Consider the following 27559-nt stretch of genomic DNA (forward strand, 5'->3'; position numbering starts at 1 on the left):
CCTATATTTACTATAGTTAAGGTTTTTATTATTATTATTTTAATAATAAATTCTGGACTTGCTGTAAGATTTTATTTTTATTTATTTTTGGTAATTCTGTCTTCAGTTATTTTGAGCAAAGCAGTTAGTTTTATTTTCCTCTTTGTATATATTTTTGTCTTTAGATAAGGGTGGGGATGGGGAACCTATATATAATATATATGTATTTTTTGTTATATATTAATATATAATATGTATATAAACTGACTTTTTGTAGTGTCGTCAATTAAATTCTTTTTTGTAAACCCTGCTATATAAGTTTTAACTACATTTTTTTCTTGCGGTCATTTTGTGTTTTATTTTTTCTTGTCTTGTTTCTTTTTATTTTTGCAGCTATTTAATAGAGGGGGGTACTGATATTTTTCTTTGTTAAGTTACGTATGTGTTTCATATCTATATTGATTTTGTGTCTTTTTTTTTTTTCCTACCATACACTATGTCTTTAGTCTGTATATATTGGTCTGTTTCAGAACTGCAAGAATGTAAAATTTTTTGCTACGATAACCGACTCTCCGATATTGGAGAAAATTGTAGATTCTTGCAGGTTCTGGAACAGGCCATATATGTTTTTTAATTCAAAAAATAAAAAAAAACGATTAACAAAAAATAATGAATAAAAATAGGAACTTTACTAAGCCATATAAAAAAAGAGAGGTTAGGCTAAAGGGTAGAAACACGAAAAAACACGATTTTCTCTTTGCTTGTCTTGTCAAATTCATAGAGAAAGTCATTATCTTCACCCTACGGAGTTGTGTTGTTTCAAAATTGAAGAATTCACTAAAAGGTACTGTCGGAACCAGCCCCAGATCATTAATGTTTTGTTAATTCGAGTATCGCATATCTCGTATTTTCAGTCCCATTAGTTCAATTATTAGTTTTATTCTTTAAAATTAGTTTTATCTGGAAAAGGGAACTAATTTCCTGGGGTTCAGTGAAGGGAACTGTCGGAACCAACTCTAGATCATGAATTATTTGTTAATTCGTGTATTTCTGTACTTTAACTAATTCCTGGTTCCTATCTCACATTTTCAGTCCTATTAGTTCAACGATAAGTTTTACTCCTTAAAATTGTAATTACAATTCTTTTTTTTATCTGAAAAAGGGAACCAATTTCTAGGGTTTCAGTGAAGGGAACTGTCGAAACCAGCCCCAGATCATGAATTTTTTGTTAATTCGAGTATTTCCTGTACTTTAACTAGTTCCTGGTTCCTATCTCGTATTTTCAGTCCCATCGATTCAACTATTAGTTTTACTCTTTAAAATTGTAATTACAATTCTTTTTTTTTTTTGTCTGAAAAAGGGAACCAATTTCTAGGGGTTCAGTGAAGGGAACTGTCGAAACCAACCCCAGATCATAAACTTTCTGTTAATTCAAGTATTTCCTGTACTTTAACTAGTTCCTGGTTCCTATCTTGCATTTTCAGTCCCATCGATTCAACTATTAGTTTTACTCTTTAAAATTGTTATTATCGAGCCAATTTCTGGGGTTTCAGTGAAATGAACCAGGTCCAGATCATTAATTTTTTGTTAATTAGAGTATTTTTTGTACTTTAACTAGTTCCTGGCTCATATTTTTGGTCCCATTAGTTCAACTATTAGTTTTACTCTCCAAAATTGTTATTACAATTCTGTTTGTTTTATCTGGAAAAGGGAACCAGTGCAAGGAACTGTTAGAACCAGCCCAGATCATCAATGTTTGTAAGTTCAAATATTTTCTTTACATCAACTAGTCCCTTGTTCCTATTTCGTGTTTTCAGTTCCATTGGTTCAATTATTAGTTTTATTCTTTTGTATTGTTGTAAGAATCCGTATTGATTTATCTGGAAAAGGAAACCATTTTTTTTGGTTTTAGTGAATGGGACTGTTGGAATCAGTTGCTTTCAGAATTTTATCGTTCCGCAATGACGAAAAGGAACGGAAAAGATCGTTCCGTTGGGTGAATATAACGTTCCTTGTACAAGAGAACTTTCTTTCCTAAAACGCATTTCCTCTTTAACACTTATTTGTCACTCCTTTTTTGAAAAAGAACAAAGAACTAGTTCAATATCAGTGCTAAACTTGAGTTCTGTTCCCTTCGTGACTTTCAGAAAATTATGTTCCTGAATGAACAAGTCCCACAGAACTTTCGGATCTTTCCTTTATACATAATTTTATATTTTCGTGCTCTTATAGTTCCTTTATTTCTTAACTTCACTCTGTTTTTTGGTTCATATACTGGAACCAAGCAACCAAAAGATTGAACAAGTTCCACATGAGAAAATAATGGAAAAAGCTCGTTCCGTTTGGTGAATACAAAAGCCCCGCTCTAGTTTCCTACAGCGAAAAACATTTCTTTGTGGATTGCTTTTCTAGAATGTATTAGTTCTTTGACAAGTTTAATTTTACCAGTACTTCTTTTTTTGAGATAGAACAAAGATGTAGTTGAGAAGGAACTAAGAACTAGTTAAACAAACTGGAGGGTCAAAATAGTTGGTTCCACTTAGTAAACACCATTGAATAATTCTTGTCTTACACAAACTGGCAATCAAACAAGAACTCTTTATATATTCAGACCAGCACTAAGCCTGAGTTATGTTCTCTGTTTGTTTTCCGAATTTAGTTCTTCCGGAATGAAAAAATTCAACAGAACCAGTATCCAGAAATTTCGTTAGACATTTATTTATCTAAATCCTCTTAGTATTTTCCTGGTCTTTTTACTTTCAAGTTTCGCTCTGTGTTTCGTTTCTAATGTTCGAACCAAGAGAGGAATTTTTGTTAAATCATTTGCTTTCACATAGGAAATAACTGAGGAAAAATGGTTCCGTTTGGTGAATTTGTCTAGCTCTACCTCCCCACAAGTTGATAGGGTAAACGTGTTTCTTCTTCTAAATTTATTAATGCTTTAACTCTTTTCTTTTCACTTTGAAGGCGAGAGTACATAAGCAGCTTGAAGACTTTACATGGCATATTTTGTGACATAAAGGGATGCCAGAGCCGCACTCAAATCCTGCCGACGTTTCTCCCTATAATTTGACATTAATATACCAAGCCATGATGCCAAGCTGCTTATGAACCTTCACCTTGACTCCCTTTTTTGAGATGATACGGAAAACTAGCTAAACTTCAATTCTGTCTCCCGTGTTTCTTTCAGAATTTGCATGGCATATTTTGTAACATATCATAAAGGGATGCCAGAGCCGCACTCAAATCCTGACGTCGTTTCTCCCAATAATTTGACATTAATATGCCAAGCCATGATGCCAAGCTGCTTATGTACCTTCACCTAAACTCCCTTTTTTGAGATGATACGGAGAACTAGCTAAACTTAAATTCTGTCTTCTGTGTTTCTTTCAGAATTTTCACGTTTAGGAATGAACAAGTTCAATGGAACTCTCAGAGCAATATTTCACCATTTCGTACGTCAACTTCCCTTAGTTTGTGCAAATCCTCTTATCTTTTTCCGTTTCTTTGATTCCTTTACTTTTCTCATTCATTTACTCATACCCGAACCAGATGATTGAACTAGTTCCTCCTAATGAAAAAGAAAAAGATACATAGTTCCATTTGGTGAATAAAACTGACCAACTCTAGTTCCCTTGAAAATTTGACAGGACAAGCAAAGCTTCGAATCTTTTTTGTGTTTCTTTGATAAAACTAATTCCTCCATTGATAAATCTCCTTAGGTATCATTTACACAAGGCAAATTAAAACTTTTAAACAAGAAAGAAATATTTGAAACAAAATTACCTTGTGTGTAAAAAAAAACAGGGCCACTGACCTGAATTTATGTCTATTGAGACTCTCTTAAAAAAAATTGCGTTTATTTTTGATATTTTGCGTTTTCTGTAAATTATTTCGCTTAAGAACTTTCAGTCTTTTTCAGTTTCCTATTTTTTTTTTTTGTGTTTTTGTGGGAAAGGGGCGAGGAGAAAAAAATTATTTTACCTAAACAGTGACCTTGCTTTTCTTACCTAATTCGATTCGAGAATCGTTTACTCCCAAAAAAATATAATTCAAATAAAAAAACACATTCCGCTGTCGTCTTTTTTTTAAACTGGTGTCAAATTAAAGGATAACTTCATGGGTCCGGTTATACGCTCCCTAACGGGTAAATAAACAATTGCGGGCACAAACCTGTTATCTGTTTGCTCCTCAATGATGAAGGCCTGCATTTGGGGGCCAGCCTTGTCCATGGCCATTTCACGTGGCACAGCATAACAAGCTGCTTTGCCAAATTGTTCGGCCATTTCCTGCAACTGAAGCTGTTGTTGTTGTATGGGTGAGCAGGCAGCCGATTGCAACAAACGTCGAGGTGTTACATTGCCTTCAGCCTCCGGCATAGAATGATCCTGCATTTGAAGTGTCAAGGGGGAACTGGGTAGTTCCTTTAAACCCGACCTGGAGGAGGCCTTGGGCGAGGGTGTACGCATGGACAAATTTGTGGGTTGTGTTTCATTCTCCATTGTTGTTGTTCCGGTTCGGGATTTGTTGAAATTGTCACACTCTTCCACATCTTCTTCTCTCTCCTCATGATCAACTTCTGGCCTGGGTGTCACTTCTTCTTCTTCTTTACCTTTATCTTCCTGATCCTGATGTTCCTCACCACCGCCTCCATTTCCGGCATTCATTATGGAATGCGTGCGCTCGTGTATGAAAAGGAACGCATAATATGGAGTGGTAAAGGAACACAACGAACACTGATACTCCTTGGGTCGCGGTGGTGATGATAGGTTTCTTTCCATTTTATAGGGCATTTGGGGTTTGGCCATCCCATGCTGCAACAATTGCTGGGCATTCAGATTCTGTAATGCCTGAGCCAATTGTGCCGGCGAGGGGACATTCGGATGGGTGTTGGGTGTGCCGGCATTGGAATTCGAGCCGGCTGAGCTTGAGCCATTTGGTATTTTCAGTGTGGGACTTGATGATTTGCTGCCGAAGCTGCCGAATTGTTGTTCCAATTCTCGTAGTTTTTCCATGCCACTGGCTCCGTGGTCGTTGAGCAAATGCGAACGCAGCCATTTGGGGCTGCGGAAACGTTTACTGCATAGCGGACAATTGTCGCTGTAGCTTGTAGATCCTGCGGATTCGGTTTTCACATCGGAACTGTTGCTGCCAAAGGGACTCACATTGAGAGTTCTGCTATTGATACCCTCTGCTGGTTCTAGGGCACCAGATTGTTGCTGTTGGCTGGCTTCTGCAGCAATGCCGTTTTGTCGCGGCTGTGGCAATGGTGCCCCATCATCAATAATGCCGTGGGTATTGTGTTTGTGTACTCTGAGGAAATATTTACTGCACAGCTCCTTGTTGCAGATATTGCACACCACTCCACCGATTTGGGCGCCATTTTCAATTTCAATGCCATGCATGCGCTGCATGTGGGTTTTCATGAAATATTTGTTGCACAACTCTTTGTTGCAGATCTCACAGTAGCTGCTGGTGGGGGTCAGCGTGTATGGAGGCCTAGTGCCCGCAGCTGCGGCCAGTGTAGCCGAACTATTAACCGGTCGATCGGGTGTCACAAAGCCCTCACGCATTGGGCTACCTTTGCTGGCGCCGCTGCTGTTGCCCAACAAATGAACTTCGGTGATATGTTTTTGAAATTCTGGCAAATTGGAGAACTCACGATCGCAGGGTGTGCAACGTAATTCTCCGCTCAGGGCGCCCATGCCTGCTGCCATGAGGGGTGGCAACAAAGCTCCCGGTGAACCGCCAGGTGGTGATTGTTTCAACATGGCCTGTTGATGCTGCTGGTGTTGCAACAGAAACTGGGGTGGGAAGGTGGGTAAGCCGGGCATACCTTCCATGGCGCCGCCACTGTGCTCGGACATTATGTGGGCCTGCAAGGCATACTGGTTCTCCATTTCCCGGCCACACAAATGACAAGCCACCGGCCTTTTGCCACTCAAATCGTTGAGCTGTTGAATCATGGACTGCAATTTCTGTAGGTTCTGCAAACCCATGACCGTCTCTGGACTGGCTGTCTGGGGCTTTTGCGGTTCCGGAGTTGATGGTACGCTCAAATTTTGATTGTTCTGATTATTTTCATTGCGATTCTCTTGATTTTCATCGTTGTTCGCATCCGTGGCCATATTTTCGCCATCAGCCTCCGACGCATCCGGTTTTTCCAATTTAATACGTTTGCTGGGTTGTTGCTGGTGTTCGACCTCTTCGCTGTTGCCACCCGGTGATATCATGCGCTGGCTTGCCATCATGAGATTTACAGCTGGCATGTTCATGAATGGCCAATTGCCGGGGATTTTAGCTAGACTCTCATTATCCTCGGGGGGTATGAAAATCCCATGGCGCTTCCATTTGTGGGTGCGCAGAAAATATTTGTTGCAGTACTCCTTGCAGCACAGCTCACAGAAGGCTTCGGGGTTCATAACCCCCAAACGCTTCAATTTGTCGTGGGCGAAATTGGCATCTCTCGCCTGTTGCTGGGACTGGGGTGACAGTTTGCGGGGCTGAGGTGTAAATGAGACCTCTTCCTGTTCCAGGCCAAAATCCTGGCGAAAGCCATCGGGCATTTGAAATTGTTTGGCGGCCTGCATGTCATTGGAATTGGTGGGTGCCTCCAAGGTGTTTGTGGGACTGTTGTTGCGTTGTGAAGTGATGGCAGTGGTGGTGTTGGCACTCGTATTCTGTTCGTGTACCTTGGCGCGATGACGACGCATGGCAAAAATGTTGGTGAAACGTTTTGAGCAAATATCACAATAAACCGTTGAAGATCCCTGCCCGGTGGCCTTGTCGTCGGTGTCTTTGCGCTTGGCCTCATTTGAATGTTTGTTTTGGGAAATTTGCTGTTGTTGTTGCTGCTGCTGTTGCTGTTGGGCGGCGGCCAATTCCATTTGCATTTGATGTTGCTGCTGCAAATGTTGTTGCTGTTGCTGCATTTGCAATTGAAACATTTGATTCATGGCATTTAGGGTCTGGCTTTGTTGGCCTGCAACAGTAGAAGCAGCACTGGAGCCACTCTCACCCACTGGATCGTAGATGCCATGTTTGTTGGCCTTGTGGGTTTTAAGGAAATATTTGTTGCAGAACTCCTTGTTGCATAGCTCACAAAATGCCTCGGGATTGAAGATCCTCATTGGGGGCCGTTGTAGACCATCGACGCCGGGAAAACCAGGCACAGCCAGTAACGGCAAATAACCACCAGCTTGAAGGGCAGCTGCTGCTGCCGCCTCAGGTGGAAAGGGGAAACCCAAGGGAGGTATTTGTGCTTGCCTTAACCAAGGTTGTTGTTGTTGCTGCTGCTGCTGATGCTCTTGTTGTTGATCCTTCGAACCATTCTCATTTCGATTTGTTTGTTCTCCAGCCTCCATCATCGCTTGATCCTGGGGACTATCGTTTTCGGGCCTTTCCATTTTCACCTTCACCGAGGCCAGGATATCCAAAGGAGACATGACACCCGCATCGCTGCCATTGTGCTCCTGCAGCATGTGTAGACTTAGCTTGAATTCATTTTCAAAATTCTCTCCACATTCTTTGCAAAAAGTATGATATGGATTCTGAGCATAGTTGCCGTTATCGTTCTCCAAGGACATGTGGGGGTTGGTCGATTGGTTGTCCTTGGCTTCAGCCATGTTGTGCAATGAGTTTGATATGTTGTCATGTTGCTTCTGCTGTTGCAACATTTCAAATGTCTCCTTTAAATGTTCCATAGATTTGGGTAAAAACATTTTCGAAAATCTCTCCTCATAATCGGGATCTTGGCCAAGCGGTGAGCTTTGCTCTCGTTTGATTTCGGGAATAGAGTTTTCCGGGGATTTCTCCTCATCCATACGTGTGGGATTGTGTTGTTTGCGTCTCTTTTTGGCAGCATCGTTGAGGGCTTCCAAATATTGCATTTGCATGGCTGCAGTGGCGGCGGCAGCAACAGCGGCCATGGCAGCTCCATTGTCGGGGCCGTTGGTTAGCAAGGCTTCACCATCACCTGTATAACTGGAAGAACTAATGTGGTGTGTGGTTGGTGTTGTTGCTATTGTGGTGGCTGCCACTGATGATGCTGATGACGATGAAATATTCTTGTCCTTAAACACATCAGCAATTGTCCGTTTCGTTTTGTTGTTGTTGTTATTGTTGCTGCTACTGCTGCTCACATTTGGCGCTGATTTTGTTTCACAGGTATTTGTCATTGTGTTGTTGTTGTTGTTGTTTGTTTTACTAACACCCAGAAATTGATTTGATGCTGACAGCGATGATGTTGGCGATGGAGACAAATTCGAAGACACCGTTGAGGATGAAGACACGGTTATTGCTGTTGTTTCCGCCGTCGTTGTAGTTGTTGCAACTGCTGGGGTCTTGTGTTGACTGGCCTTGTTCGATGGTGTGGTGTGATGGTGTGCTGTTGTGTTGTGAGTGGTGGCATTTGTTGATGAAGTATTGGATACATCGGACAGAGCTGTATCTTCACTACTTAAATCGGGCGGTGGGGTTGCGTATATAGAAGCGGCCATTTTTGGTATTACTGGAAGGTGGAGGAAAGGGGAAAATTTTTTAAAATTATTAAAAAAATTGGATTTAAATTTTGAAAATGTAAATTTTCTAAATATGGTTATGTGGGATATATAATTTTAATTGGATATATAGTTGAATGGGACATGCTTAAATCATGCAGCTAAAATTTGAGTTTCCATAATTGGAAATAAAAAGTGGATTGGTTTAATTATCTATTCATAAATCCGGATAATTTTTTTTTATCCAAATCATACTTAAATCAATAGAAAATTATTGACAAAAACTCAAATCCCTTCACATGTTTTGAAATTTTCGAAATTCAATTCCTTGGAAACCATGCATTTTAGGTATATGGTGTCTTCAGCAATATTAAGGATAACAATGTGAGGATTATTTCGGTGTAGAACTTTAACCCCCAAGCGATTCATCAAAGAGGTCTTTTTGGTACTTTTTTCAAAAATGGTACAAAAAATCCTTTAAATGGTATCATAGCATATTAAAATATTCTACCAAATTATTCGTCGAGAAATTCCACTATAGGTTCCAGAATACAGGAAAACTCTAAACCTTACCTAAAAACCAGGAATTCGTAAGTATTAAAAATACATTTTAGGGTTAAAGCAGTACTTTTGTTGTTGCAAAATTGTCAGACTTAATACCTTTATTGTTGTTTTTATAAAAACAAAGTTTGTTTATTAGTGGAGAACGATGGTAATGTTCACCAGGGGGTAATACCTAGGTTTCGGAAAGAGCCACCAATCCTCATCAGTTCTCTTGTTTTTTGTCTGGGATATTCTCCCCAGAAGTTATTTTAAAAATAACTTCCATGACAAAAACATTTTTTTAACCAGTATGTACTTAATGAGAGTTTAGGCCAAATTCTCCTGTCAGAAATCATTTTAGAAGGATGACGTTAAAGACAAAATTATTCTTCATCAAATTTCACTATAAGTCAACAAAGAAAAGAAATCACTAGGTCCCTATATATCAGGATAATATTTGTATCAATAATGAAAACAAAACACACAAAAATGTATACTCATTTTAATTCGGTCTTTTTTCGATTTGATGCATGAAAGTAACATAAAATTTCATTCTAGGCAAAATATGTCAAAGGAGGAGATATTTTACACAAAATTTCACTATAAATCCCAGGATATATCATACATCTAGGTATAATAGATTTTAAGAAAAATTCATTCGAAATTTATATATTACAAGTGGAATTTATGCGTTTTTACACGAAATTAAGCACATTTCCATTGTAAGACAAAAATCTCCCTTAATACTTCAATTATTGGGGAAGGTATTAAGGAAGGAAAAAAATATTCATCAAATTTCACTATAAGTTATCAAAGACAAGAAATCTCTATTTCCATTATATATCAAGAAAATATGTGCATTAATGTTGCAAAAAAAATTTAAAATATTTTTTAATTTTTGATAAATTTTTCTTCTCCCATTTTTCGAGTTGAGTCATGAAAGTAACATAAAATTTAATTGTAGGTGAAAAATGTCAAAGGACGAAATATTCTACACAAAATTTCACTATAAACCTCAGGATATACCATACATCTAGGTATAATAGATTTTAAGAAAAATTCATTCGAAATTTATATATTACAAGTGGAATTCATGAGTTTTTACAGGAAAATTAACACGTTTCCATTCTAAGTCAATATCTTTATAAAAACTTAATTTTTTGGCGAAAGTCTCAAAGGAAAAAATATTCTTCATCAAATTTCACTATAAGTCGCCACAGAAAATAAATTTCTATGTTTATTGTATATCCAGAAAATAGTTGCATCAAAGTTTGGCAGAAAACGCGAAAATATTTCTCAATTTTTTGATACATTTTTCTCGCCCATTTTTCGAATTGAGGCGTGAAAGTAATATAAACTTACGTTCTACGCAAAAAGTGCCAAAAGAAGAAATATTCTTTGGAAAATTGCATTATAAATCTCAGAACAAAATATACATCTAGGCTTAATAGTTTCTACGAAAAACTCATTTGAATTTTTTGTATTGCAAATGAAAAATATGTTCATATTTTTTACAGATAATTTAACACGTTTCCATTTTAATTCCAAATCTCTATAAAAAACAAATTTTGTAGAAAGTCCCAAAGGAAAAAAATATTCTTCATCAAATTCCACCATTAGTCACCATGGAAAAGAGATCTCTATGTCCATATTATATCAAGAAAACAGTTGTATCAATGTGGAAAAAAAACGCGAAAATATTTTTCAATTTTTTGAAAAATTTTTCCTGGCTCGTTTCCTTGCATTTTTTTTTGAGTTGACGCATGAAAGTTAGATTAAATTTTGTTTTAGGTGAAAAGTGTCAAAAGAAGAAATATTCTGGGCAAAATTTCACTTCAAATCTCAGAATAAACTATGGATCTAGGCTTAATAGTTTCTATGAAAATCTCATTCATATGTATTATATATGAAAATTCTATGGTTACGTTTTTATGGCTAATTTAAGAGATTTCCATTCTGAGCCAAAATTTCGATTAGTTCATAATTTTTTGGAGAAAATCCCAAAGGAAGAAATATTCTTGATCAAATTTCATTATAAGTCACCACAGAAAATAAATCTCTATGTTCATTATATATCAAGAAAATAGTTGCATCAATGTAGGCAAAAAAACGCGAAAATATTTCTCAAATTTTTGATCCATTTTTCCTTTTTTTTGAATTGACGCATGAAAGTTACATTAAATTTTGTTTTAGGCGAAAATTTTCAAAAGAGAAAATATTTTAGGCAAAATTTCCTTATAAATCTCTGAATAAACCATGTATCTAAAATAAATAGTTTTAAAGAAACTTGCATTCGAAGTGCATATATTGCAATTGAAAATTATGTGTTTACGTTTATTTAAAACTAATTTAACACATTTCCATTCTAAGGTAAAATCTCCATTAAAACCTAATTTTTTGGGGTAGGTTTCAAAGGAAGAAATATTCTAGATCAAATTTCATTGTTAGTCTCTGAACAAAAGAAATTTGTATACTTATTATTTACCGTAAAAAAATAATCAGAAATTTATGGGTTTTTTGAATGAAATTAGAGTTTAAGTTATTCCTATAAATGCGTTGAATAAAATTGTTTTAAAACAAATGGAATAAAATATTAAATTGGATAAGAATGTGTCTAAAATTTTTCCATTTTGAAGGGACCCCCACTTCCTCGGGGTATTGGAATTTTATTTAAAAAAAACTGCAGATTTTTGCAGCTTGTAAAAATATTTTTTTTAATATAAAATCATATTAATGTAATTATTTATACATTTTTTTATTATAAATATTTACTTTTTTGCTAGCATTTTTTTTTCACAAAAAATACATATATAGTTGTAGTTAACATTAATGAAATATTTTATCAAATTTTCCCCTGCACATGTTTAAGCATTCAACTGGAAACGGCCATCATCACCACCAAGCTAATGGAGCAATACCAAAAGAAAATGGAGAACAAAAACAAAACCCGATGCCAAAATTGGTTGGTGGGGGGCAGGAAGAGATGAACAACAATTTAATAAAAATGTTTAATTAAAATATTTTCCAATATTGAGATTTTTTGCGCATGACTAATTTATTTTGTGTTACTTTTTTTTCTTCATAATTTTTTTTTCTCTGTGTGTGCCTTTGCACGGCTTATATTTACTGATGTGTATGATGGTGTTGGTGGTGGTGTATGTGTGTGTGTACGTTGTATATATTGGTATATATTTCATTATTAAACTTTTTATAATAAGCTTTTCCAAACACCAACAGACCAGGCACTTGTAACCCCCTTCCCCTGCCGTCGCCGCCGCCTCCACCCAGCCTTCACACACATTCTTACACCCACAAAATAAAATATCAGAATCACCCCCCCCCCTACCTCCCACACATCCATCCTTATTTTAATCATAATCTGAACACAGGCATACATACCGAGTAATATCAAACAACTTTTTTTCGGCTTATGCCGGAGGGGGGTCGAAGGGTTTTATTTTGTTTCCCTTTGCCTGGTAACACTTTTACAACCTTAATTCATATTGTAATGGTATGAAAGTAAGTTTGTGTCTGTGTGTGTGTGTGTGTTTAACTATAATTGAGCCAGTGAAAGGCTATGGCAAGAAGAGAAGAAAAAAGGAGCTGGAGGCAAACTTAAGAAAAAAATTGAAATTTTTCCAAGCAAACAATAAGTATTTTTGTTACTTTATACGTATATAAATCTACACCCCTCACCAACACACACAGAGCAAACTACATTCAAACACACACACACATCCTTTTACACGTGCTCATATGTTTGTATACTTCTGTGTGTGTTCGCCTTTATATTCCACATACATCCTGACTCCAGCCAGCCAGCCAGCACATCCTTGCATACCACAAAAATTTATTTCATTTTTGTTTAGGTTTTTTTTTGTTTTTGTTTTTCATTTTTGTGCAAATTTCTTTGAAAAGAAATTTTCCATTATACATAATTTTTCGGTTTTTCTTCGTTTTTGGCATGCCTCACCCTTATTTGTCGAGTAATGTTGCTAAGATGACAGTTGTTGTGGAGGGGAGGGAGGACAGAAGAAATATGAGCAGAAAATTGTAAGAAAGCAAAAATATAAAAATTAAAAGGAAAAAAAAATATCAAGCGGCCTAGCCGTGCAAACAAACAAACCAACACAGACAGGCAGTCAGCTAGTCAGTGAGACTGCCTGCCAGCCTGCCAACCAATAATATTCACGCCCCCACCATCAAACTCAAAACACAGTCGCACACACACACACCCAATATGGAACATGCATACAGGATTCTGAGAAAGTAGTGGCAGGCAAGAGCAACACCAAAACCGACAACAACAACACCAGTGGCAACTGAAAATAAATGAAATAAAATAACCAAGACAAAAATGGGAATTTTTATACAAAGTCATCCGATTTAAGGCATACCAAAAATTGAGAATGTTGTAGACTTTATCGTCCTTGCCACGGCTATGGCTGCTGCCGACACGACACACATGCCTATCTACCACACACACACACACTCTTTCATGGAAAACTTAAACTTCCTATCATCATTTCTCTCACCCTTCACACAGCATTTCTCTTCCCCCCCCCACCCAACTACTGGCGTCCAGTTGTAATTTCTTACATGCTGCCTCAGTACCCCCATCTTGCCATCTCAACCGCCCCCCTCCCAACCAGCCCAAAGACATGTCCTGTTGTTTATTCCTTGAGCACTCTATGAGTTCTCTGTGGGCTTCCTTTTTTTTTTTTTTTTGGTTGCCGTCGCTGTTACTTGGCTTGAGTTTGATGTCTTTTACAAAACTTATAATTTTTCCCCCTGTTCTCTTGGCCTCCAGCCACCTTCCACCCATAACAAACGAGAATGCCTTTCATTTTAACTCCCTTCTCTGGTTTGTCTGTGTTGGTGTGTGTGTGTGTGCCTGTGACTTTCATTCTGTAACACGACTTGCTTGTACGATGATGATGGAAAAAAACATTTCATTCTTAAGAAACTTTTGAGTCTAAGAAAAACGAAAGAAAAAGAAAACCAAGCATACCACAGAAATTGTAGATTTCTGGCCGAAGACAGTGGGTGTGGGAAAGTCAAAAAATTACTTGAAAAGGATATGTTTTGAAAATAAATGCAGAAAATAGATTTCTTGATACGAGATCCGGAGTGGGGTTAATTTTAACACTAAATATGACATTTTTCAAATCAAAGTGGAATAGGAAAACGGATGTATTGAATTTCCGTTTAAAATAGTACGAAATAAACAGCGCCATCTATAATTCCGTGTTTCATATAGTTTTTTTTATTGCGTGTTATGCATACTCGACCCTGGACCCGAATTCTGCTATAGCATTCAAAATGTAGTGAATGGCCCAAAATTAATAGATGAATTTAGGGTTCGAATAATTCAACAATAACATCGCCATCTACATGTCACTATCAATATCGTTGATTGTTCATGATGCAGATGCAGAAAATAGATTTCTTGATTCGAGATCCGGAAAGGGGTAAATTTTAACACTAAATATGATATTTTTCAAATCAAAGTGGAATAGGAAAACAGGTTTATTTAATTTCTTTTTAAAATAGTTCGAAAGAAACAGCGCCATCTATAATTCCATGTTTCATATAGTTTTTCTATTATCGTATGTTATGCATAGTCTACCCAGGACCCAAATTCTGCCATAGTATTCATAATAGAGTGAATGGATGGAAATGAATGGATGAAATGGAATAAATTTAGGATTATAATGATTCAACAGCAACAACGCCATCTACATGTCACTGTTGGTGACGTACCTCAATAACGTTGTTTGTTTGTTATGGTGGATCCAGTACCTTAAGTCTACAAATAGAATTGAAGACAAGTTCGGATGCAATATATGACGAAAAGTCTCGGGAATTTCGTTTAAAAAAATCTTACTTCAAAACGGAGAGATAGAGAGAGTTTTGAAAGAGAGAGAGAGAGCTTTGAGCTTTGCGTATAATGGAATGAGCCTATAATTTTTGAATGGAGATATGACTTTTTTTCAATTAAAAATAGAATTGTCCTATTTTGTGAACATCGCGTTAGAATGATTCAACAGCAACAACGCCATCTACATTTAATTGTAAGCTACATATTTTATTGTCGTTTTTTTTTGTATGGATTATCCAGTACCCCAATTCTACAAATGGAATTGGACACATATTCTTGGTAGACATTTTTTTAATCTTCGTTTTGGAACAGTTCGAACTTTAAAATATAAATTCAACGCCATCGTATTTAATTGTTGTACACAGTTTGTTTTTTTTATCGTTTGTTGCTCATCTATATTTCATATTTGCTCATAGTTATATTTTTTCTACTAAAGAAGTAGCCTCCAGACTCAGGTGAAAGATTTAAAGTTCGTTTTAGAATGGTCCGAACTTTTTGTTTAAATCTTAGTTTGACAGTATCAACACCATCTATAATTCACTGTTGCTATTTTCTTTTTCTGTTTTTGCCTTTTGTTGGGTATGAAAGGATATGATCTCGAATTCAACAAAAAGAATAGCGTCCAAATTGAGGTTGCAAGATATGACTGAATATCATGCAAATTTTTTAAACTTCAAAAGATATGTACAACGCCATCTATACTTAACCGCAAAAGTTTGGTCTTTAGTATCATATGTTGCGCATAGGTCCCCATTTCAACTGATGAAATAGGATCCAAAATAACTTGTGAAATTTGAGAGAATTTTTTTTTAAATTTCATTTTAGAATAATTCGGACGAGAAAAGGGGGGACGAACCCAATTTTTTATTTTTAATCCATAGAAGTATAGGAATGCCAATTGAATTAACAAAATTTGTTCCAAATTGAGGGGACAAGATGTGACGAACGAAAAGTTCGTTTTAGAAAACATGAAACTTCAAATTATAAACCCATTTTTTTTGAAGTCTCCAATTCAACTAACGGAATGACATTCAAATACCGGTGAAAGATGGAATAAAATTTTTTGTAAATTCCAAAGTAGAATTGTTCGTCCTTTAAATCAGAAAAGCGTAGCCATCTATATTTCACTTTTGCTTCAGGTATTTAGTATCGTATGTTGTACATGGGGGACTAAGGGTTCCAATTTAATTATTTAACAAGTTAAAAAGCAGTAAGTTCGGCCAGGCCGAACTTTGAGTACCCTCCCCCATTTGGAACGAATTTAAAAAATTCTGTTAAAATTTTCAAAATACCGAATATAGCCGTTATATCGGGGTGTATACGACGTATACCTAAATAGGCATTGTTTGTCATAAGCCATTTAATCAGAAAATTTCAAATTCGAACTTGAAATAAACGGCGAATAATATAGCTAAAATCATTAAAATATTGTGTATATAGGGAGGTACCGTTATATGGGAGCTCTGTGAAGACCTGGACCAGCATAGATAATTTTCTGTTACAGGCTGTAGCATCCATTACGAACTTCAAATACCAAATTTGAAACGATTCCGGTGAATAATGTCGCTAAAATTATGAAAATACCGAATATCGGGAGGTACCGTTGTATGGGAGCTATACAAAGACGTGGACCTGCACAGACAATTTTCTGGCATAGGCTGTATTTTCGTTGGGTATTGTACCTAAACTCGTCAAAATACCGAATATAGGGAGGTGCTGATATATGGGGCCTATGCGAAGACTTGGACCTGTATAGACAATTTTCTATCACAGACTGTAGTTCTCATTACGAACTCTAAATACGTAATTTGAAACAATTCGGGTGAATAATGACGCTAAAATCATCAAAATAACGAATATTGGGGGGTACTGTTAAATGGGGGCTATTCGAAGACGTAGACCTGCACAGACAATTTTCTGTCATAGGCTGTAGCATCCATTACCATCCATAGTATGGTGGAGGGTATAAAAATGGATGGCAAAATAATGCTAATGTTTTGCATATTTTATTTTAGGGTTGTTAAAGTTTCATAAGATAGGAGCAACGCCATCTATACTTCACTCTTTCTTATAACTGTTTGTTATCGTTCGATGGGCATGGAGGATTAACGTCGCAAATTAAACTAACGGAATAAACTCTAAATTGAGGTGCTAGATATATTTTGCACATTTCATTGTAGAAAAGTTTGAACTTCAAAAGAATGTCATACGCCATCTATACTTCATTGTTAACAACTTATTTTTTGTTTTTGAATATCATTTGTTGTCCATGGGGATAGAGGTCCCCAATGCCATTAACGGATGTAGAATCAGAATACTTTGTTGATTTCGATTAAGTATATTTTGAAAATAAAATCCAAAGGCATCTATATTTCACTGTTGAATAATTAGCTTCTAAAGGACATTATACCAAAAGTAGTTCTGGAACATTGTTTTACACTGAAGTCTAGACTATTTTATAGTCCTCCCAATTTCAGGTTAATTTTGACAATGTTCAATTTTGAAAAAAAAAACAAAAAAAAAATATATATATACATATATATATATACATATATATATATATATATATATATATATATATATATATATATATATATATATATATATATATATTTGTTTTTTCTATAATTTTCTTCAATATAATAATAAACCACTGTTTTCGGCATATCTGTCTGTCATTGTTGGGCTTTCTCTCAATTATCCTTACATGCATATTTGCCAACCTACCTCCCTCTCTCCCAGCGGCAAAAGAAGCTGGCTGAGTTGAAAAATGGAAGTCAAAACAAAATCAAAAAAAAAAAAAAAAACCAACAGCAGAAAATTAAAAACACCCAAGCATACCCAACCACCCACACTGACACACACACACTCACACGTTTGCAAGGCAAATGGAATAAATGAAGCCAAGATGATTTTGATGAGGACGAGACGTAAACAAAAATATGCCAAAGAAGGATAAACAGTGAATTGAGAAGACGACTGACTACAAGAGAATAACCTCGACAAAAGGCTCACTCCCATCCAGCCACCCAACGCCCAATGCCAACAACAACCAAAGAAATCGTCAAAAACATGAGAAACCCCCAAAAAAATAGGGAAAATGAGGCAAATTTTATATTGAAAAAGAAGAAAACAAAAAACAATCTTAAACTACTTTTATGAGTGTGTGTGTGTGAGAGAGAGTGCGCGGGGGTGCAGAGGAGGAAGAGAGGGGGGAAGACATAAATTAAGTTTTCTTGGTTGAAATTTGTTGGTTGCTTGGCTGGCTGATTGTGGGGTTTCTTATTGCAGTAGCACAGTGGCGTTAGCTGACTCGCTGCCAACAACAACAACAACTCTATCTTTATTTTTCATAAAAACCAGAACACAAAAATAGTTGTGTATAATTTTGTTTTGTTTTTCCGCCTCTCCTTTGCACTTTTTCCCCAATTTAGTTTTAGTGGTAAAGTTGAAAAGGATTCTTTTTTTTTTTTTTTTGTTTTCGGCATTGTTTATATGCGATTTTCTCTTGCTGGAAGGAATATTAATTTGCACTGATACATGTGTACCTACACATACGTATAATTATATATGCAATTAATAGAAATATTTTTATTTTGAAAATAAAAAAAAAATATATGTTTTTGTTAAAAATCAAAATAGAACTTCTTAGGAAGAATTATTCCCTGCAAACAAATATTGTTAAAAAACTATTGCTCTGTTCCAGAAGCTGTTGGTTTTCGCAACTTCCAATATCAGAAGCAGTAAGGAAAGGTCAAAAGTCGGGCGTGACCGACAATATGATACCCTATACCACTACGCGGATTTAGTAGAGCTCTCGTAACAAAAAAGTTTATATTTGAAATTTATGTGAAGCAGATCATACCAACTATGAAACTTATTTGAGTGCATATCAGGGCTTTAGAGTAGCCACAAATTGGGAACTTTATCCAAGTCTGAATAGATTTTCAGCAAATTTAAGGGAGGGAGAATCTGTAAGTTCGGTCCCTCCACAATTTGGTACAAATTTTGCAATTTTCAAAAAAAAAAAAAATAAATAAATAAAAAGTAAATCCGTTAAAAATTCTGTTAAAACTTAAAAATACCGAATGCAGCCGTATATTAGGGTCCATACGACGACGCGGACCTGCATAGGCAACAATATTCAAATGCGAAACTTTAAAAAAAAAATCTGTTTTTAATGTAAAATCATCAAAATACCGAATATCGGGAGGTACCATGGGGGTTATAAAACGTGGACCTGCACTGACAATTTTCTGGCGTATGCTTTAGTATCCATTACGAACTTCAAATGACAAATTTGAAACAATTCGGGTGAATAATGTCGCTAAAATCATCAATTTACCGAATATCGGGAGGTACCGTTATATGGGGGCTATACGAAGACGTGGACCTGCACAGACAATTTTCTGTCGCAGGCTGTAGCTTCCATTACGAACTTCAAATAAAAAATTTGAAATAATTCCGGTAAAAAATGTCGCTAAAATCATTAAAATGCCGAATATCGGGTAGTACTGTTATATGGGAGTTATACAAAGACGTGGACGGGCACAGACAATTTTCTGTCTTAGGCTGTAGTATCCATTACCACCTTCAAATAGCAAATTTGAAATAATTCCGGTAAATAATGTCGCTAAAAATTATCAAAATACCGAATCGGGGGGTACCGTTATATGGGGGCTATACGCAGACGTGGACCTGCACAGACAATTTTCTGTCTTAGGCTGTAGTATCCATTACGAACTTCAAATACCAAATTTGATACAGTTCCGGTGAATAATGTCTCTAAAATCATCAAAATACCCAATATCGGGAGATGCAGTTATATGGGGGCTATACAAAGATGTGGACCTACATGGCCCATTTTCAATACCAAAAGTCCTGTAGACATAGTACACATTTGAGCAAAATGTTATCAACCTACTTCATTTTGTTCGGAATTGTTGTTCGGAGTGATTTCCACAGGCGGACGGACATCGCTAAATCGACATAGAATTTTATGCTGATCAAGGTCAATATATATATTTTGTGTGGTCTAAATTGTATATTTCGGAATGACAAACTTAATATACCCTCCATACTATGGTGGAGGGTATAAAAATATTTATTGGAGTAAAAGATATACCGAACCTGGTTTCACCAAATGGAAAAATTCGGTTATGAAAAAAGTCTATCCAATTTGGGCTGATATTACATCTATGGTGAACGATAACTTGAAGGTATATACAAATCTGAACCGATGTCGATAAAATTTGGCAGAGGTATTTTCGAGCTGTATCTGATATCTGGAACCAAAGATCATTTCTGTGGAGTGCATATTACGCACCTAAAATCCCATATCGGATGAAACATATATGTTGGTAGCTATAGCTATATCTGAACCGATTTTCACCAAATCTGATGTCCTTGCTTCTAGCCTAAATTCGTTCGGATGTGCCGAAATGTCCAAATGTTTTCTTTCTTTGAATCCAAATGTATGTGCTTGCTGTTCTTTGAAATCAACACCCTTCAGCTCACCCTTATTTCCGTAACTATGGATAAATGATGATAAATCATATGGCACGTGTTGGTTTTAATGACCAAAAACTAAAGATAAGACAAAAAGAGGACTCAATGATAACAGCCATGAAATTCATGGCCGTATAGGTTACAAATTGAATAGTTGCCGTTTTTTCAATATTCCATTCAGATTTGGAGGGAATTAAATGTTGGAGCAGTGGGTGGCAAAATATGTGTTTAATTAAATATAAAAAATAACTTCAATGAAAAGGGAAGAAAATTATATGGCCTCCAGCTAAAAAAAAAAACAACAACAAAAATAAAACAACATATCGCAATATTCTATTCGGCAAATATTGAAAAATGAGCTCGGGGTAAAGCCATTAAGATTTCAACGAATTCGACTTCTGTGCATTAAATTTAGGTGGAAAATTACATGTTTTTATATCCTCCACCATTCTAAGGAGGGCATATTAACTTTGTCATTCTGTTTGTAACTCCTCGAAATATTCATAATAGACCCTACAAAGTATATATATTCTGGATCAGCGTAAAATTCTAAGACGATCTAGCGATGTCCGTCTGTCTGTTGTAATCCCGAGATCTTTCCTTTGAGATAGAAGGCTAAAATTTTGCATGCATGCATAGTTTACCAGTAGGCAGGTTAAGTTCGTAAATGGGCCATGTAGGTCCACGTTTTTATATAGCTCCCATATAACGGTACCTGCCGATATTCGGAATTTTGATGATTTTAGCGACATTATTCACCGGAATCGTTTAAAATTTGGTATTTGAAGTTCGAAATAAATACTACAGCCTATGACAGAAAATTGTCTGCACAGGTCTACGTCTTCATATAGCCCCCATATAAGGGTACCTCCCGATATTCGGTATGTTCATGATTTTAGCAACATTATTAACCGGAATCGTTTCAAATTTCGTACTGGACGATCCTAATGGGTACTACAACCTGTGGCAAAAATTTTCGTATGCAGGTCCGCGTCTTCGTATAGCCCCCCAAATAATGGTACCTCCCAATATTCGGTATTTTAATGATTTTAGCGACATTATTTACCGGAATCATTTCGAATTTCGTATTTGATGTTTGTAATGGGTACTACAGCCTATGACAAAAATTTGTGTATGCAAGTCCACGTCTTCGTATAGCCCCCATATAACGGTACCATCCGATAGTCGGTATTTGGACGATTTCAGCAACATTATTCATCAGAATCGTTTCAAACGTCGTGTTTAAAGTTCGCAATGGGTACTACACCCTATGGCAAACAATTTCGTATGCAGGTCCACGTCTTCGTATAGTCCCCATATAACGGTTTTAATTTAAGTGATAGTTTTCCGGTTTTTTTTTTTTTTTTTTTTTTTTTGAAATTGTTCAAGTTCGTTGCAAATTGTGGAGGGTATCAAAAGTTCGGTCCGCCCGAACTTAGCTGTTGGTTTTTTTTTTGTAACCGCTGGTTACTTTATACTTTAAATTTTTTTTCAATTGTAGGATTTTCTAAAAATATTTCAATATTTTATTTATTTTTATTTTATAATATTATTTAAATATTATTATTTTTTATTTATTTATTTTTATTATTATTGTTATTATCATTATTATTATTTTATTATTATTATTATTATTATTATTATTATTATTATTATTATAATTATTATTACTATTATTATTATTATTATTTTTATTTTTATTATTTTTTTTTAATAATATTAATTTCTAAACATATATACAACATATTTTTGTATTTTTTAATTATTTTTTAATAGTAAGAGATTTTATTAAATTATTTTTTACATTTAATTTTGTGTTCTTTTAAATCGATCTTCCAAAATAATACCCAAAAAATATTCACATATTCCAATAAGAATTTGTTTAATTTTTTTTTTTTTTTTATTTTAACACCTGGAATACCTACTCATTAATAACGTGTTATCTCAATAATGTTGTAATTATTGCTGTTTTTTAAATATATTTTTTAATTTATTTTTATGAAATTTAAAATTTCATTTCACATTTGTAACAATCACAATTTATTATTTTTTTTTAATTCTATGTTCCGTGTTTTTATTTTTTTACTTTGCAAATTTTAATTTACGTAAATATGTTATTTATTTAAAAAAATTAATATGCTATTTTACAGCACATGCGCAACGGTTCTGTTTGACATGTGTATCCTTTGGAACGTGCACTTTAATACTGGATGATGCAGCAAAAAAATCCGCACCATAAAAGCACCAGTTTTTTCCCCTAAAAATGCATTCAATTTTTTTTCAGTTCAGTTTTTCCTCAATTGTGTTACTGGTAGTGTTGTTGTTGTTGTTGCTGCTGTTACTACCGATGTTGTTATTGGTGTTATTATTGGTGTAGTGGTAGTAGTTGTTGTTGTTTTATAAATTTTCATCCATCGATTGAATAGCTATGTGAACGGATGGATGGATAGATAAATGTATGGAAAAGGCGGCGGTACCTTCAACCGCACAAATCAACCAAATCAAAAATCGAACACACACACACATGATTGAACACAGAGCATGAGCTCGCACGTACGTTGGTGTGTGTGTGCGGTACAAAGTGAACAACCCCCCTTTGCCTTGCATGAAGTGAAGTGACAGTAAGTGACAGGCAAATGGTTGGAGGGACAAACGTTGTTGCACATTTCAGTTGTGACAATTTTGTTTTTGTTGTTGTTGTTTTTTTTGTTTTGTTCTCAATAACTTTTTGGTGTATTTTTTGTTGTTTTTGTGTAAAAATTTTCTTTTGATAAGAATAATATCAATAATGAAAAAATAAACAAGCCTACACACACAGACACACTCGTATTTAACAGAAGTTAAGGACACACATGAAAACTAAGTGAGGACCTAGAGGGAGGAAGGAAGTGAGGAAACAGGAAAAGAGAGAGAGAGAGAGAGAGAGAAAGAAGCTATTAATTTCTTTGCCTTTATTAATGTATGAACGCAACTTTTTTGTCGTAGTGGAAAATCTCATGGAAAACCACCCCAAAATTATAACAAAAATCAAAGATTTTTCCTCAAAAACTAAACGGAAACGCGAAAAACACAGACACACATACGCACATACACAACTACATGATTTGACATCCGTAATATGAACAGCAACACCAACAAAGAATGATAAAGTAGCGAGTGTGTGTTAACGGAATATAAGATATACTGCCAGAGTTGCCACTGGGAGATGAATTTGAGAATAGAACTGGGCGGAAATTTGGACAGCTTTTCAAATAGCCTAGGAGTGGCATTTCTGTTGCCGTTTCCCAATAAAGTTACAAAATATTTTAACAACGGCAAATCATCCTTTAAATATTTGCAGAGTGTCTATACAGGGTGAGATGAAAAAACTGCAATCAACATCAGATTGCTGTCATTTCTAAGCCACTCGTCCGACAGCTGTTAAAATTATTCCAGTGACAGCTCATTACATTGTTTACAAGCGTACAAAAGCTTTTTGGTGAGAATTTTCCAGAAAAAATTTATTCGAGCATTATATTCAAGCATGATAGTGTGATTTCTTTATATTTGACTGGAAAACCACAAGTGGCTTTCGTTAGAGGACTCCAGCATTTAAATGTGAATAAATCTTGTATGCCATCGCTCGTTACCGTGATACTGGTAGCATAGCCCGGCGTCAAGGAAGTGGAGGAAAAAAACAGAAACATGAGCAGAAAAAGTAAAGAAACGACTTGATCAAAACCCTCGTTGAAGTGACCGAAAAATGGCTCGTGATCTGACCATATCGCAATATTCCATTCGGCAAATATTGAAAAATGAGCTCGGGGTAAAGCCATTGAAATTCCCAAAAGTGCAAGAACTTACACCAGACAACAAAAGAAAATGGACTCAAAAGAGTTAAAGAGTTGCTTTGCTTGGCCGAAAGTGGGGAACTGCCGAATTTGGTTTTCTCCGTCTCCGAAGAGAAAACATTCGTTGTCCAGCAGTTTGTAAACAAACAAAATTGTGGTGTGTACTTGCCAAAGAGGTCAGCCGAAATGGTCACCATCGGTTAACCACCAGAACTCAAGCGCTGGCCATGGTGATGGTGTGGGCCGCCATAACAGCCGATGGTCGCTCTCTGCTCATATTAATCGACCGCGACATCAGAAAAAATTCCGAATATTATCTCGAAAATATTCTGGAGGGTGTATTAAAGCCATGGGCACGCAAACATTTTTGCCGCAGACCATGGGCATTCCAACAGGACTCAGCACCATCGCACTCAGCACGCGAAGAATTGTTACCCCAAGAATTGTTACAAAATGAGGCTCCTCGTTTCATTTCCAGTGCACAATGGCCAACAAAATCTTCGGATACCAATCCGTTATACTATTGTGTCTGGAGTATTTTGGAAAGCAAGGTTGGCACTAAAAAATACCAAAGTGGCGATCAGCTCAAGCAAGCGCTTCGCCGGGAATGAGCCGCAGAGCAACATTCGGGCAGCGTGTGACTGTTTCATTGGCCACAACGGGTTAATTTTTTTAATAACTTTGATGCTCATAAAACGTGAAATGAGCATCCGATTTCTTTTAAACACGACTCATCCCCATATTTCTATCAACACAAGATCTGGTGTAATGCTGGAATATTCCGATACCTCCCCCCACAACGGGTCAACATTTTGAACAATTATAACTGCCATTAAATGCGAAATAAGCTTCCGATTATCTTCAAATCTCACACATCGCAATATCTCTGTTAATACAAGATCTGGTGTGAAGATGGGATATATCGGCACACTTCTTTCAGTACCTCCCTCACAAAGGGTTAAAATTTCTTTCACAGAGTGAAAGAAGAGCCCGCTTGTCTGCATATTCCGCACATCCCAATATTTTTGTTTATACAATATTTAATATGATGAACGAATATAATGGATTAGTCCTTCAGGTACCTCCCCCACAAAGGGTTTAACTTTTGAATAATTATAGCTCTTCTAAAATGTGAAAACAGATTTGGAATGTCTTCGAATTTCGTAAATCTTAATATTTCTATCAACACATCATCTGCTGTGAAAATGGTAAATATCGGACCACTCCTTCTAGTACCTCCCCCAGAAAATGGGGTCAAAAATTTAAATAACCATAAAGCTCATAAAATTAAAAATAATCATCCGATTCCCATCAAACGGTCAACATTTTGAATAACCATGAAGCTCATAAGATGCGAAATAATCATTTAATTCGTTCTAAGAAGCATCACACATTCATATATTTCTACCAACACAAGATCTGTTGTGAAGGTGGTAGATATCGGATTACACCTTCTGGTACCTCCCCCACAAAGGGTCGCAAATTTCAATCATTATATTTCTCATAACTTGCGGAACCACCCTGAGATTCTAGGAGTGTGTTAATATTTCTCTCAAATAGAGATCTGATGTAAATATGGAATATATCGGACACTCCTTTTAGCACCATGCCATCGGTTCACTATATCTAGAACCTCACACACTTTTCAACATTTTCCAAAAATAATCACATTTCGCATATAAAGCAGAGGAAAGTAGCCAATATAGTCCCAATCTGATACGTTGTAATATTTGTTTATCTGACTTAGGTCAGATTCGAAATGGAAAATATTCACCCTCTCATTTGGCACAATCCCAATAAAGGTTCAGTATTTATGTGTGGATCAAAGGGTCAATATTTATATCTGGTCCATATTTATATCTGACATAGGTCAGATTCGAAATGGAAAATATTGGCGAAATGAAAAACAAGTGAAAATATTTTTAAATGGAGACATTGGCGGGGGGTATTCCTCTGTCGGCAATACCGACTCATACTTTTCAATTCAATTTCTTACTTCTCATAATTACGTGGTCGGTACATTTTTGTTTTTTATTTTTTGGTACAAAATCCCCACCATCAAGGTGGCAACACTTTGTAATCGTTAAAAGTTTTCTCGCTGCTTTGACAGTGACAGCAGTAATAGTAAAAGCAGCGCGATAAAAATATGAGTAATGTTTACCAAGTAAATATGAATATGTTCGATGAACGGTCGTTGTATGAGTATGTATGTATGTGTTGGGCATTACAACGTTGTTGTTGGTATTTTTTTCGGGCTGTTATTACTGTTGCTTGTCATTTGACAATATCTCTGAGCGAGAATAGTTTCTTGCTTGATAGTTAATAAATGTATGAATGTGTGTGTGTGTGTGTACAGTATGTGAGAGTGTATGTGTGTGTGTTTTTCCCTATGTACGCTGTGGTATGATGATGAAAAACCAATCAGGCTCCGCCTACTTTACTACTAGAAATAATATTTTTTATTTTCCAATTTCATTGTTATTGGTTTTTGTTGCAGTAAATATCGATGATGTGGTTGTTATTGTTGGTGTTGTTGTTGTCGTTTTACAAATTTTCTTTCAACTATCATTTGTTATGGACGTAGGAATATCTGTGTATGTGTGTTATTTGCAATAATTGTAACACATAACACAGACACACAAATTTACAATCGATATGATATTTAAATGGTAGATAGGTATGTACTACTAGGCAAAAACAAATATTATTTCGTATTTGTAAAATTGTAATCGAAAATTTGTTTAATAAAAAAAAGGTATTAAAGAATAATTTCACTATAAACATTGAGATCATAAAACTTATTTAAGGATATACTGATGGACGTACTGACTACTATTAGGATTTGCAATGTTGGAGCAAAATCGGATTATAGCTTCTCTTTCTGTGCAAAAAATATATTTTTTGAAAATTTCGACCTTTTGTGGGGGATGTACTAGAAGGAGTGGACCGATATTACCCATCTCCGAACTCGATCTAAGTTTGACAAAAATTATACGATGTACCCAGTTTGAACCGAATCGGATACTCCCTTCGAGAGTTATCGTGTGCACCAGCCAGGCAGACGGACGGACATCGCTAGATCGACTCCAAAGGTTCTGAAAAGGATATGGTCCAAGAAGACCTAACCAAATTGTATATAACCTCTGTAGCCATTTGGCTGAGGGTATAAAAATGCCGCCTCAGACGACAATCACGTAGTATTATGTTTACATAGTTTTGAGAGCGAAAACCGTACTTTAACTTGCAGTGTAAAATAGTAGAGTTATGACAAGCAAAATGCCGGATTACTGGGAAGGAATTAGGCAAAGGAAAGGGCCAAT

General features: G+C 35.9%; 1 protein-coding gene across 2 annotated transcripts in view; it reads right to left on the bottom strand.

Moving 5' to 3' along the window:
* Window positions 1-3916: 3916 nt before the first annotated feature.
* Window positions 3917-27559, bottom strand: part of LOC101890782 (uncharacterized) — a 51828-nt gene continuing 28185 nt past the window's right edge. Inside the window, exons 1-2 of one of the 2 annotated variants that reach the window (XM_005187064.4) lie at window positions 22335-22393; window positions 3917-8488 (exon numbers count right to left, since the gene is read on the bottom strand). In XM_005187064.4, coding sequence (XP_005187121.3) covers window positions 4068-8488; window positions 22335-22338 — 4425 coding nt within the window. In that variant the 5' untranslated portion in view covers window positions 22339-22393 and the 3' untranslated portion in view covers window positions 3917-4067. Of the gene's footprint in view, window positions 8489-22334; window positions 22394-27559 lie in introns of those variants that run through there. The other variant, XM_059126050.1, reaches the window with a different exon arrangement.

The sequence above is a fragment of the Musca domestica genome, unplaced genomic scaffold, assembly GCF_030504385.1.
Source record: "Musca domestica strain aabys unplaced genomic scaffold, Musca_domestica.polishedcontigs.V.1.1 36, whole genome shotgun sequence".
NCBI lineage: Eukaryota > Metazoa > Arthropoda > Insecta > Diptera > Muscidae > Musca > Musca domestica.